Raw genomic sequence first — 14699 nt, 5'->3', positions numbered from 1 at the left:
TATGAAAGTTAGAGACTTGGACTTATTGGATTAAGTTAAGAAAGATACATTTTTGGTTCCCTTTGAGACTTAAAGCCTAGACCTTGGTGGTTTGGACCTTCATAATGGATAAAGTTAGAAACTTTATCCATTAATACCTTATATATGATCAGATCTGAGTATTGGAGCTCTTGAAATTGGAAGAAAATGGATTAAGCTCGTTTGAGTTATTCAGACCAGTCCCCACGACGTGGCCTTAGACTGCCATTACGTGGCAAATGGGGAGTCAGCAGCTGTTTTGGCATTTTATACCCACGACATGGCCAAGGAAGGCCACGACATGGAGGACTATAGTTGGAAATTTTAACCTTAGCTTTAACCGATGACTTTTTGACCAGTTTGACATTTGGTCAAACTTTGGTAGAATTGAGCATTTGACTAACAAATTGTTTTAGTTTGGCTTTAGGAAGCTTGGGTTGATTGTCCAATTTCTGAGGTAGCTGTTGGGCTTCTGTTGAATAGTTTAGGTGAGTCACTTCACTATACACATGGTTTAAAGGCAAAATTGCCGGCCAACTGGATTATGTTCGTATGATGATAGTTATAATTGTGGCAATTGTTGAGATTCCTGTATGTGCTTTTTGTATTTGTGAATCTTGATTATATGAATTTATGCTTAGCTATATGGGGGACCGGTTGAAAGATACCAAAGGAGTTGAAATATACTTTGGGGGTGAAATAGACCCAATACCGGTTGAAAGATACTGAAGGAGTTGAAAGCAACTTAGGGGTGAAATAGACCCAATATCAATTGAAAGATACCAAAGGAGTTCAAATACACACATGGGGTGAAATAGACCCAGTATCGTTTGAATGAAACCGAAGGAGTTGAAATAAATTTAGGGGGTGAAATAGACCCATATTAGCTTAGTGCTATTATATATGTTAGTATGGGGTATTTTGGGGAACTCACTAAGCTTTGTGCTTAGGTTTATGTTTAAAATGTTTTCATGTACTTCTGGTTTTAAAAGGAAGGGTTCGGCTTGATCACATTGCATCACCTGGAGATTTATTCCGCATTAACTGTTTATGATATTACTTTGATGTACTGAAAATACTTTGACTCTTATCGTCTTTTGGAATAGTAAATGAATGGTTTTGACTTATTTAAAAATGAACTTTTTACTCATTATTTTTAGGACGTTACAAGTTGGTATTAGAGCCTTGGTTTGAGGGGTTTAGGTACACTCTCGGTGTGTTTGAACTCAAACTGAGGAGTAAACAAAATCTTTTAAAAGAAAATGAGTTTTCCAAAAAGGTTTTTAAGAAAAAGGGTACGATACATGCAATCAACCGAGCTCAAGTAAGTATTTCCTAAAATAACCATACATGTGTTATGCTATTTATTTGGGTATGAGTATATGAGAATTCCATGCTTGATTAGGGCTAAGGATCTGCTCAGGATTTGCATGATAGAATGCTTGGATAGATGCCTTTATATTCCCGTTGATTGAGTTTTTGGAACTGCTTGCTAGTATAGATTTCATATTATTAGACAGAATGACCTGATTAAGTGAGGCACTGGTTTAGATTACTCGATGCTCGAATGTTGCTTACTTTGTGCTTTTGGGGACCTCCAATAATATTGACTAACTATTAAGTGATTATGTTAGGTTACATGTTGCAGGTATTAGATAATTTTATAAGGTTAGGTTTAGCTCTATTGCTCAACTCTTATTTGAGTCCAACCGTTATAGTGTGAGACCTTACAGTCAAAGAATTATCCAATATATGTGGCATGTAACTATATTCGTGGGTTAGTTACAAGGTATTAGAGGGAGTCTCTTCTGCAGCTGATGGCGGAGAGTGGTGTGAAGGGAACCCTAGGAAAGCCTAAGAAGAATGTCATAATGTGCTTGTGTGAGCATCTTCAAAATAGAGATCCTAGAAGGAGAATCTAGGAATATTATTAGTTCCCTTAGAAGTTCCTAGCATTGTAGAAGCAAGTTAGTTGGAGGATTCTTTTTTATGTTTTTTTGGCCTATGGAATGATACTGACCGAATGCTGGCTGCTTTGTGCTTTGTGGGACCCATATTCATGTGACCTAACCAGTAAATGAATGCGTTAAGTTACAGGTTTCAAAGGTTAAATAATTCTAGAATGATTGATTTTTCCCTATGGCACAACTCTTGTCTGAGTCCAACCGTTTTAGGGTTAGGTCTCTTATTTGAAAGATTATTTAAGTTTTGCTGCATGTAATTGTATTCATGAAGTAGGTAACTGATATTAGTAGGGGTTCTTCACCAGCTGATGGTAGGGTGAGGTAGGAATCCTAGGACAGCCTATGAAGTTCCTTAGAGGAATGAGTGCATTGTTTAGCGGTGTATATTCATTTGAGAGCGGGTATATATGATTGGATCGGACTGTAGTGAACATGAGTAATTACTTAGAGGATCCAAAACGATTCTTCAGGAAAGTACGAATAGGTGTGGAAGGTAGAATTGGGCCTGTACTACCGAAAGCATAGGATTTGTTCTCAAATCGAGGAAAATTTCGGGTATTCTAAGGAGTTGCTTGAGGGTAGATTATATGCCTTGACACCATGATTCATTGCAATGTGTTTCCATCTTATTCACTTTATTGATTATGGTTGTTCACGCTGAGGATGGGTCCGGTGATTGTTTGGGCATTAGTGACCATGTCAGTTTAGGTTTGAATGGTGCAGACCTAGGTGAGTTAGTTGATTTTAAGGTCTCAAGGGCCTTACTCGAGGTAATGCTAGTTGAGCCGCGAGACTAAAGAAGGAAGTGATTGTTATGATCGGCTCGAGGATTGTAGTCGGAGGCTGAGTGATTGGCAGATGGATTGGGATGTCACTATCTATGATGGGGGTTATGTTCTTCTAGCTTTCCATGTTCGAAGGAAAGAGATAGTAAACACGTAATTTGTAGAGTTGGGATGTAGACCCAACATGTGGCTAGATTGTTGCGGTTTTTGGAAGTATGGCAGTGTGAGAATGCACAAGAGGATTCTTGTGGTGTGGTTTCCTTGAGATGAGACAAGGGTCTGGTTTCTTTGAATATAGGCAGGTCAGGTGCTAGTTGATTGTTCTGGTGATCAGGGAAGTGAATCGAGAACGACAACTTTTGTTGTCTCTAATGCATCCCGACTATGCGGACGATGCCTCTTGCATTTATGGATGATCATCGCTATAAATTGATGGTTGGGGATTTATAGATGAGGTGTATGGTAGTCCATTTGTTTATAGATAGAGAACCAGTGCTATGAATGGTCTGTTAGAATTATTGCTTCTGCATCGGCATGAGATTTTTGATGTTAGAGGAAGTTATGGTTGGGAAGTTTCTGAGGTCTCCATTTGAGATTCAGGATCTCTTTGAGTTTGCTTGGTCTTTATTTGGAAGATCATCTTACATTGTGTTATACATTTCAAGGGTTAGGGATGCTATGTATCTGGTTGAGCCGGTTAGAGATTTGGTCTATTTGCAACGCAAATTGGTGGTAGTTCAAACCCTAAGTAGGGGAGAACTATGTATTATTCTTAGAGGATCATCGATCTGTTGAGTTTATGGTTCCATAAGAATAGGTCACAAGGATTTTCGGTTCAGGTATGCGATACTTTGGTTCAAGATTTGATCAATACGGGGGTGCAGAGCAAGTTGCCATTAGATGTACGTGCTCAGGAATTCATGGGTTGTCTTTGCGGCATGAAGCTATTAGACAAGGATCTTGTTGTAGCCAATGGTTCCTTTCAGGAATTGTGATGAATAGATAAAGAGGCGTTGGGTCGCTCAGTTTGAGTATCAGTTATTGAGGGATTTTTCAACTCGTTGTGTAGATTGCTATCTATAGTCTAAGTTGGGTAGTTGTTGATCGGTAAATCAGGTTCATAGTATGGTATGTTTAGTTCCACATGGGTTGTGTTTAGTAGTGTATTGGGTTATTGGACTAGTTTTCAATGTATTCTCGATTGTTGGTTATGGAAGTATTGTTCATAGCAGGCTCGGGTTTGGTAGATGTTCTTGGTTATTGGGAGTTTGGATGTCGGAGCGGTGTTGCTTAGTTTTGCAGGTGTGGCCATGGATATTCGCAACATCCAATTTCGACATGTCATGTCAGTAGGGTTGGTTTTTGGATTGACCCGACTAGGGTTTAGCATCATTTCTAGATAACCTTGGAAGCTTTATCGAGCTAGTTATGTATTGGTAGGATCTGTTCAGTTTCAATCAAGGCGTAGGTTCTTTGTTTTCGACCATTCTTGAGGATATTTCTGTTAGCGGTTGAGGCTCGTTATTTCGATTAGATATACTGGTACCTCACCCATTAGGTAAGGTTGTAAGGAAAAAAGAATGTAGTAGATCTAGGGTTGGTTATGTGTTTCCCTTTGGGGTGTATGTTGTGGTAGTTCATCAAATACAATCATGAGGGAGGTGTATGTGGACTGAGTAAGATAACATGAGAACACTTTGTTCGAATTATTGGCATGGTTCTTATTTGGGTTATAACATTTGAATTGGAACAAGAATACGACCGCATATCTCATTCTCTGGTTGTGTGCGACCATGTTTTCGTCTGATTTTATGTTGGTATAGTCGAAACTGTGAAAAAAATTATGCATTATAGAAGATATGGCTCGTGTTGTGTTGAGAGGGATGTTGATTGGGATACTGGAAGTTGGTGGGTTGATGGTTGAGTATCTATAGGCCCCTGTGTTGCTGGTTGTGAGCTTTTAGGACAGTGTTGGAATGACAGCAAGATCAGCGTGATACCGTAAGCTTATATTTCTATTGGATAAAGGGTGTCGCGATGTATCGCAGATCAATGGTTTTATGATTCATGTGAGTGGAACCTAATAGTTATTTGATTGAGACTCTTAGGTGTTGGATCATTAGTGTTATTAGCATGTTTGGGTGTTAGTGTATTATTGGGAGTCGGGAGACTCAGTGACCATTTGGTTTGGATCATGTGGACAGTAAGTGGTTGTCGGGAATATTAATTGTGCATCAGAGTCTCTTGCTGAATGTTTGCATTATGATCCCTGTTTGTTTGCGGGTTGTTTATTAAGAGTTGGTTACCAGTGTTGGGAATTGGTTCTGAAATCTCGAGTCACAGGGTTCATTGTAAATGTTTTGAGTGATTTGTCAAGTGGATGTACACATGAGTCGATGAAGGATTTGGATGCAATGTGAGATTCTTGGTTCGACCATCATTATGCTCATGGGAGTAGTGGGTTGGTGACGACTTGTCAGGAAGTTAAGTGTGTATTAAGGTTTTGGGCACAATTTCTAGATTTGGGATTAGGTCAAATTCGTGATAGGAATGTTTTCAATCTTCTTTCTGCAGGGTTTGGTGGTGTTCTTATTTAGGGAACTAGGGGTAGTTACGACAAATGGATGATCATCAGTCTTAGGGTATTATTTCTAAAGTTTAGACTAATGGGTTCCCCGGTTCTGGGAAGTTTAGAATGACGTGGCCAAGGAAGGCCACGACATGGCAGACTGTAGTTGGAAATTTTGACATTAGCTTTGACCATTGACTTTTTGACCAGTTTGACTTTTAGTCAGACTTGGGTCGAATTGAGAATTTGACTAAGGATTGGTTTCGGAAGCTTGGGTTGGCTTTTCTGTTGCTGAGGTAGCTATTGGGCTTCTGTTGAATAGTTCAGGTGAGTCTCTTTACTGTACTTGTAGGTCGAAGACACCAATGCCGACCCACTGGATTATGTTCATAGGATGATATTTATATTTGTGATACTTGCTGATATGCTTGTGTGTGCTTGTTGTCTTTGGGTTTAAATTTTTAAAAATCGAAAAATGGGTTTAGGGTTTGGTTTTAGTACCTCAAACAGAAGCAACCCGTTGGGTTTGAAACCATCCCAACCCATTGGGTTTGAAACCGACCCAACCAAATATATGGCTTTTTGTGTTGTTTTAGTGAAACATAGATTATTACCTAGTTGTTTGCTACTTGTTTTTGTTTTTTAAAACTTGTTAAACTTGGTTGTTGTAAACTTTTAGCAACATACTTTTGATGTTGTGTTGGTGGTGAAATGGTTTTTTTTAGTTTCTTTAATCTAGGTTGCTAAATTTGTTTTATTTTTAAGTTATAAATATTTGCTGAAAAATGGGTTACAATCCAAAATCTGCGGGTTTAACCCAAAACCCATCAACCCATGGGTTGAACCCAAAAACCGATGAACCCGACCCAAGAACCCAAAAACCGAAACCGACCAAAAACCGGACCCGACAGATTTTAAAACCCAGAAACTGAAATACATCGGTTGGGTTCGGTTTTACCACAAAACCGACCCAACCCAACTCATGTTTACCTCTAATATTTGGCACTTGCATGTGGTAGTATTGCCAAACATTTTGATATTGAAATTGTGGAGGAGATTGAATGTAAGTGTCAAGTTGAGAACAATAAACCGAGAGAGATGGATCGAAAACAAAAATATTTCTAGTTGGCATGATTGAACTAGAAACACATCTTCTATGAGATTTTATGGTTGGATTCTTGGGATTAACTTTTGTTAGAAATAAAGAGGAAAAAATAAAAGAATGTTTGATTTTGATTGTGGAATAGTAAAAAATATTTATAAGGTCATAAATATGTAAAAAAAAAATTAAAATTAAAATAATATAACCATTGGTTACTGTTTTTTTCAAAAAAAAAAATTAATTCTTTTCTTTTTTATCGTTTAAAATAAAAATAAAATAAAAATAAAATATGAATTACATTTTTATATGCTAGCCAATCACAACAAGAAAAAAAAAATAATAACGGAAGGGCTACAACACCTCATAACCTTTCATCCTAAATCGTAACCAGGATCTGATGTTTTTGATGTTCCTGAATGCGGTTTCGGGTTCGGCACTCCTATTTGCGGTTTATGGTACACTGTCGAGTCCAACCTACTGAAAATCCGAATTATAAAAAAAATTAAAGACTTAAAAAAATATAAATGTATTATTTGTGTAGTTTACTCTAAATCTTATCCGCTCCAGAACCGTAACTACCTTGAAGGTGGAACCCACAAGACCCCTGAAATTCCGTTAAATCTTGGCAGCTATGAGCCGTAGGATTAACCAAATACAAAAGGTCAATTATTCTTTCTTTTAAAAAACATTGTGACGTATGCATTTAGATTAAACAATTTATATTTATATTCGCTTACTAAATAAAATGTTTTCGCCGTTAAAAAATGTTTCTTTCTAAAAGACATAAGTAAATGATGAAAATAAAAAAAAAATAAGTTACAAGATGAATTCAAAGTACTGTTTTTTTTTTTTTTATATATATAATTTTTTTATTATTATTTAAAAAAACTAAGCACCAATATGTGCAATTCGGTAAACGACGATTATACATTTTAAATATATATTAAAAGTTAAACAAAAGATGAATAAAAAATTAATTATATTTCAATTTAAAATGACTTTTATTTTTATCTTGAAGTGAATCAAAATATTAATTAGAAATACCTTCCTCATGTTAAAATTAACATAAATCATCACACTGAAATTTGTTTAAACTATAAATGTAATTTAGTTTTAGACGGGTAACAGTTTATTTATGTAAACTTATTATTATTGTATAATAATAATAATAATAATAATAATAATAATAATTTACATAAATATATTATTAAAGTGTCTAAAACTAAATTATATTTAAAAACAATAATAATAAATAAACAAATAAATAAATAAATAAACTATTAAAGGGTCTAAAACTAAATTACATTAAAATCTTGTTTAATTAGGAAAAAGTTAAGGAATATAATAATCCCAAAAAATGCCCTACTCGTTTGACTAATGTGGAAAATATTGTCTTCAGAAAATGTCAACCCCATATATTTCAATCCACAAGATTTAGGTCATCAATCTTTGTGTTTTTGCATATATACCACTATATGACTATATATATAACACAAGTCTATGCTCTTATTGTAAAAGTTTAAGTTTAAGTAACAATTTTAAAGTCACACATGGCAGAAGATTTTCAGGCAACCGTATGCAGTGGAAGCTGGTGGATGTCACCAAGATCTAACTTCAGCCGCTCATGGTGTTCATCGGTTTTATCAGACATGGATAACTTCGGACCCTTCATGTCAAGAGATCTGATCATGGATATGAAATCAAAATCAAGTGACAATAAGTCTTCAGATGGCTCGATGATCTTCCATGATATTCAAAAACCCAGTGGCATCATGTCGCCGGATTCTGCTCTCCAGTTTATGGCCACCACCTTTTCTAGTTCTCCGCCAGCCACAACCACTGATCATTGGAATCAGAATTTGTTGTTGTAAGATTTGTGGCTTCACTTGGTCCCTTTTTGTGTAACTTGATCATAACTTTATACAAAAAAAAAGAAATAAATCATTTTTTTTCTTTCTATTTTTCCCTTTTACACCTATTGATTCGACCTTAACTCCCACTCAATCAAATGGTCCATACATACTACACAAGTTGTTTGTTTTTTGGTGCTTATTTCTTTGTAATCACATGAAAAAAGAAGATCCAGATTTTGATCAATCATGTTCCATATATATATTATATATTTTATATCATCATATTCTGTCAAATTTTAAATCTTCTTCTTGTCATGTTGCAGGAAGGTACAAGAAGAGCTGAACACCTTTCCAACCAGCGGTGATCATGACGATTCAACGGCGGTGACAGAAGCTGATCGACATCAAGATTTCACCATGGACCAACAACAATCATTTAACTCCACCACCACCTTCCCCGTTAGTTCAACTTCGTATGAAGCTTACCCTTCAACTTTGCTACAATCTTTCTTGGATAATAACTCCCCACCACCACCACCGCCGCCGCCACTGCAACAACTACACCAACAACCGCCGTATACTTTTCAACCGAATTCAAACGATTTGAACTTCATTCCAAAACAACATGTTCCTGCTTTCTGGAATGCTTCGGGGTCCACTTTAGACGATAATATTTCAAGTTATTTCTCTTCACTGTCGTCTCAATTTCTCCCATCGTCATATAAAGAAAAAGAAAGTCGCCCTAATCTCATTATAAAGGTAAAGTAAGAAAAGGATTTTTGGGTACAAAAAATCATGTATATTTCTTCGGTGTTTTTGTATCTTGAAAAATTAGGGTTTCTGGCATAACTAAATAATGATCTTTATAATTTTCTTTAAATTTCAGCGTAATCATCAAGAAATCCGGGACATGGGTTCGTCAGCAAAAAAATGTTCAGGTGAGCTTCCATTAAAGCGACCTCGCCTTGAAACACCATCACCCTTGCCAACCTTTAAGGTATACTACTGTTACTTTTTCTTTATACTATATATTTCACAGAAATTAATTAGTAAACTATGTAGTATTATACATTAACAACTCAGTTCATGATCCTAAATTTAACTCAATACGTTTTAGCAAGAACCTTAATTTATAAATTTGAATGGCTGTCAGGTTCGAAAAGAGAAACTAGGAGATCGAATCACAGCCCTTCAGCAATTAGTTTCACCTTTTGGAAAGGTATTCTTGTAATCTTTTCACTCTTTTTTGGTTGTAGTTTATTACTTTCTATTAAAAAAGATTCCAACTTTTGTTCAAGAATTTATTCAAACTAATCGTAATGTACAGACGGATACTGCATCTGTGCTCCATGAAGCCATTGACTACATCAAGCTTCTGCATGATCAAGTCAACGTAAGTTCTAATCGATATTCTATAATATCATAGCTGAAAATTAACGATTAGAATAAAAAAGTTGACTCATGATTATATTGTCTCAACTCATGTTGTGTAATTTAATCTTCTTGGTGTTAATTTTCAGATTCTAAGTGCACCCTACATAAAGAATGGAGCTACAAAGCAACTGCAACAGGTACGATGTTATATTCTTCTTAAACATACACTTTTTTAAGATTCAAAAAAATCATATATAGATGTAATTAATATTGACTTCTTTTTCTAATTTTACTTCATAAAATGCTTAAATTTCTTTGGAGTTACATTCACACTCTTATTTTTCCTTCATAGATTGATCACGATCAAAAGGTGAAAAACGCGGAAGTACACAAACAAGATCTAAGGAGCCTAGGACTTTGCCTGGTGCCAGTTTCGAGTACGTTTCCAGTTGCAAATGGGACAGCGACTGGTTTCTGGACACCAAGTTACGAAGGTTCATTTAGGTAGAGAAGACAAGCAAAACTAGAATCTCAACACATATAAGCAGAATTTTGAATAAAAAAGAATGACTCTCTCACTGGTTTTTTGTTCCCATGTTTATATATAAACCAAAGACAAGTTGGATCTCTTGAGCTTTTTGAGTATTTTGAGTGAAATTGATTATTCAAAATAATAAAAAAGCTTAAAGTTGTGAAGAGAAGCAATTGTAATAAGTTGAAGGAGTTAGAGGAGGTCGAAAATGATAAACGATTACATTTTTCATGTAACATTATTAGTTTAAAAAATCCCTAACATTGTTGCTATAAATACTTGTATTTCATTTATTAAAAGTTATATATCGACGATGATTAGAGAATGGGAATTAAAGATGAATATGTAATGAGAGGGGGAATGGAAGTAAAGCTACAAATTAGTGACCGTTGACCCTTCAAGAAAGGGGCACAAATAGACTGATGTAGGCAAGTAAACGATTACGTTTAATTTGAAAAAAAAATGTTTTGTTAGGGTTGTATTTTTAACTTTAATTTTATGTTAATTAACCTTAATAATTCGTAGGATTTATGTTCAAATTTCCATTAATTTGCTTTTCCACATTTGTTGTATTTTTGTTAATTTGGTTTATCAATAATTCGTATATTATACGGGTTAATTTAAAAAAAAATTAAACATTAAAATATAAAAAATATAATCAGTAAATATTTTTATCATGAATGCTTATGTGTGCAATTTTGATTCTTTTGAATTTTTTTTCAAAGCATTGAGAGACCCCTTTGTTCTTGTAGAGGGAGTTAAAACAACAATAGACTGTTTTCCAAGTCAAATCTGGTTGATATATAGATGGATAAAAATAAAAGATAGGATGATTCTTTTATATACGTCATAGCTAAGTTTTGTGCCTATAATTTCTTTTCTCAGCAATTAGTGATCACTACTTTTACATTTAGAAGGTGATTAAAATGAAAACAAAAACAAAAAGAAAAACAAGATTAAACATAAAGAATACTTTAACGAAAAAGCATGCAAGCTATCATTGGTGATGATGATAAAGTGAACATGACTCCTCATCAATTACAATCATATCTAATATTCTAAACTTTATTTAACTAAATTATTTTTGGATAATACAAGTTTTAAAATCGATTTCAGTTTTTTATACCGAAAATGTACATGTGATATAAAGAAAAATTAAAAAATAATAAAAGGAACTCATTGTAATTATAGTTCATAATGTTAAAATCCACGTAATCTATACTTTTGGGTTAGTTATCTAATAGAAAGACATGCCAATAATAATAGTTAGATGTCGTTTGTTTTTAAGAGATAAAAGATTTATAATCTGCGGATCATATACAGAAAAAAAAAATAGATAAAATGTCTGTATTCTACACTAAAAAGACTGTTGTTTTTAATGTCTGTAGACTTTTAAAATAAACTGAAATTTAACTAAACTGTTTTTTTTAAAACTTAAAGTAGTTTTTTCCTCAATTGCTTTATTATTAATAGTTATCTATAATTTACTGAAAAAAAATTAAACTGTAAATACAAAATATTATTCATGCATACACAGAATCAATCAATTGACTGAAGACGTTCTAGAAAAAAAAGTTACAAAAATGCTTTGTATGAGAAAAATCATGAAATCATTTATAGCAAAATCATTAAAAATAATTAATTGAAAAAAAACTATATGCATGAAATCATCTAATTCATTGTGTACGTAGTTAAAAATGGTTTATCGATTATAAAAATGGATATTGAGTTGGTTGAATAACATTATGTCATTGTTTGATTAATGAAGTTAATAGCATCAAACAAATTAAACGACATTGACAACACACAAATTTTGCTTTTTCTAGATTTATTTTACGTTAGTGTTTATATTAAATAATGTAGTTTTATGAATTTTATCGATTTATTTCATGTTTTTACAATTAGAATGTGTTCACTGAAAAATTTAAAAAGTGATGTTGAAGGCTTGAAACTTAAAAAGATGAAAATGGGTTTAATTCTAATTAAATTGATTTAATTATAATTTTTAATTTGAGAAGTATAGTTTGGTAATATCATACGCTATTTTGGATTTTAGATAACTTTTTCAATCTTAAATTGGTTTAATCTTTACAAAAATATTGATTTAAACATAGATGTGAATTTATAATTTTAGGTGGATGTACATGTAGTTGTAAATTTTGTAAAGAAATAAAAGTAATATCTAAAGTTTATTATGTTATAAATGAAATTTTGTATTTTTTATTTTATCAGGAAGACGTCTGACATAAAAAAATGAGTCTATATCTGCTCCAAGTAAAAGGACACACAAAACTTTTTAGATCCACGCTCTTCTAAAAAATAAATAGTCTGCGGGAGGAGGTGCTTACATGCTGTGAACACGATACTAATAAAGATGTCATAATTCAAAAAAACAAACAACACTTTATTATTTGAACTAGTAGTTGACTACTATCATTGCTTTGATGTGTGTGTGTGTATATATATATATATATATATAGGGTTAAGCTATTGTATACTAAATATTTATTGTGTGGATATAAAGTTGATTGTGGACCAATCATTTTAGTTATTTTAAGAAAGTGATTAATGAATATTATTGAATTAAAAATACATGAAAAATATCATTTAATTTTACTATGAGGGTATTTAGTCAATTGAGATAAATTTAAAAAAAGAATCTTTCAAATTTTTGGGATTAATTAATCACCTTCAATTTTAATCTTTATGTGATTTTTAATCATACAGATTTTATTCTAACAGAATGACATTCTGTTAGAATGATAATATCATTCTTCAAACAAAATAACAACATTTTTATTGAATGAACATCTTGAAGAATAACAATTATTTTTTGGATACAAGTTAAAAAATTTCATCACATTCTTAAAAAAAATTATATACTATTCTATAATAACGAAACACTCACTATCAACAAATAAACACAATTTATTGATTATCCTGCCTGAATATTCTAACAAAATATACTAGTATTACATATTTGTTATATCATTTTATTGTAAATTACTCTATCATAATATAACGTTGCATAGTGCTTTCATCGGTGACCATTATTCGTCTCCATCCCATACATCATCATCTAACCTTCATGCCCTTGATCATCATGTGTCATTCATGCATTCTATAAGAATAACTGTCATGAAATAAAGCATTCTATGTGTAACGACCCAAAATCACGACACAAAAAAAAATTTGTTTTTAAATAAATAAATTACTAATACAAATTGTTTTCATAAAACCAGGGTAACCAATATTTAGCAAAACATCAATTAACCAGAGTAATTCACAATATGTGGAAACATGTGGTGTGTCCTCTGCAATCATCCCGGGCTCTTTCATTTGAAATTGGAGTACCTAAAACATAAATTGAAAACCGTAAACACATAACTTAGTGAGTTCCCAAAAATACCATACCACATATAATCACAGACTATCACACACATACATATAGGTGACATGGGCTCCCCCATGGTATTTATCTATTATGCCATGGGCTCCCCCCATAGTCTTTACCTGGAATGCCATGGGTTTTCCCCTTATGGTCTGACATCCAATTGCCTCGGGCTCCCCTTAGGGTCTTCCATGCAAGTATGACAAAGACAACTAGCATACCATATAACACGTAATGGTTCGGCATTGGTGCCTTCGACCCATGTATATAGTGAGAAGACTCACCTTGTACTGTTGAATCTTACAGAGAACTCTTGGTTGCAGGCTGACTGATCCCCGGACTATTAATAACAAAATGACACCCAATTAACAATTGATTTCCAATCCAAATCATAACTCAATGCCTGGGGTAAAAGGACCATTTTACGCCTACCTAACCTTGTCCAAATTTATAACCCAACTACACTCTGAAAGGCCCAAAGGCCCACAAATCAACCATTGGCCCAATTTTCCAAATTAGGCCCCAACCCCTTACATGGCATTGCGTTAAGGCCCAACCTTTCCTTCTAGCCCAACACTTTGTGTTCAGATGGCCTATTAATAAATCAAACTCTCAAGCCCAAAACCAAAGGATCCATAAAGGCCCACTAATGGCCCAATTTTCCAAATTAGGGCCAATCCCATATGGGCCTTATCCTAAGCCATTATTTTCCTTAAATACAAATCAGATTACCACAAACATCCCTTGGGACAAACTGGGTCAAAGACATAAGTCAAAAGTCAAAGTCAACAGCCCAAGTTGACCCAACTTGTTGAGTTGCCCTTCAACACATCGAGTTTCCTTTATCAGACTGCAAAAATCGAGAAGAACTGATCCAACTCGCTGAGTTCACCCAAAAACTCGTCGAGTTCATCAGGAACCAAACATCTTAACCCATTAAGTCAACATAAATGAAACTTGCAACTTCCCCACTCAAATCTTAACTGAAATAGCGTCTAGAAGGATAAAGTTTCCAACTTTACCCCTAAGGACCAACCAAGTGGGCTCAAAACCCAAATCCTAGGCTTAAAAGGTTAATGTAACACCCGATCTTGAAAGTGTTCGATTGTGC

At 33.9% G+C, this 14699-nt stretch overlaps 1 protein-coding gene across 1 annotated transcript; it reads left to right on the top strand.

The window, feature by feature from the left end:
* The first annotated feature begins 7887 nt into the window (after nt 1-7887).
* LOC111897126 (transcription factor bHLH112) lies at nt 7888-10473 on the top strand. Its single transcript, XM_023893092.3, has 7 exons — nt 7888-8305; nt 8615-9050; nt 9178-9288; nt 9445-9510; nt 9619-9684; nt 9812-9862; nt 10018-10473. The coding sequence occupies exons 1-7, from the start codon at nt 7989-7991 to the stop codon at nt 10171-10173; spliced, it is 1203 nt and encodes a 400-aa protein (XP_023748860.1). The 5' UTR covers nt 7888-7988; the 3' UTR covers nt 10174-10473.
* Nucleotides 10474-14699: the final 4226 nt, after the last annotated feature.

Source organism: Lactuca sativa, chromosome 4 (genome assembly GCF_002870075.4).
Source record: "Lactuca sativa cultivar Salinas chromosome 4, Lsat_Salinas_v11, whole genome shotgun sequence".
Lineage (NCBI taxonomy): Eukaryota > Viridiplantae > Streptophyta > Magnoliopsida > Asterales > Asteraceae > Lactuca > Lactuca sativa.
This window is presented reverse-complemented; position numbering and strand designations above follow the sequence as displayed.

Excerpts from the sequence above, each read along its gene's own strand:
- LOC111897126 (XM_023893092.3), top strand. The coding sequence starts at position 7,989 with ATGGCAGAAGATTTTCAGGCAACCGTATGCAGTGGAAGCTGGTGGATG. Across the intron at positions 8,306-8,614 it reads TGGAATCAGAATTTGTTGTT|GAAGGTACAAGAAGAGCTGA; the intron begins GTAAGATTTGTG and ends GTCATGTTGCAG. Across the intron at positions 9,289-9,444 it reads CACCCTTGCCAACCTTTAAG|GTTCGAAAAGAGAAACTAGG; the intron begins GTATACTACTGT and ends AATGGCTGTCAG.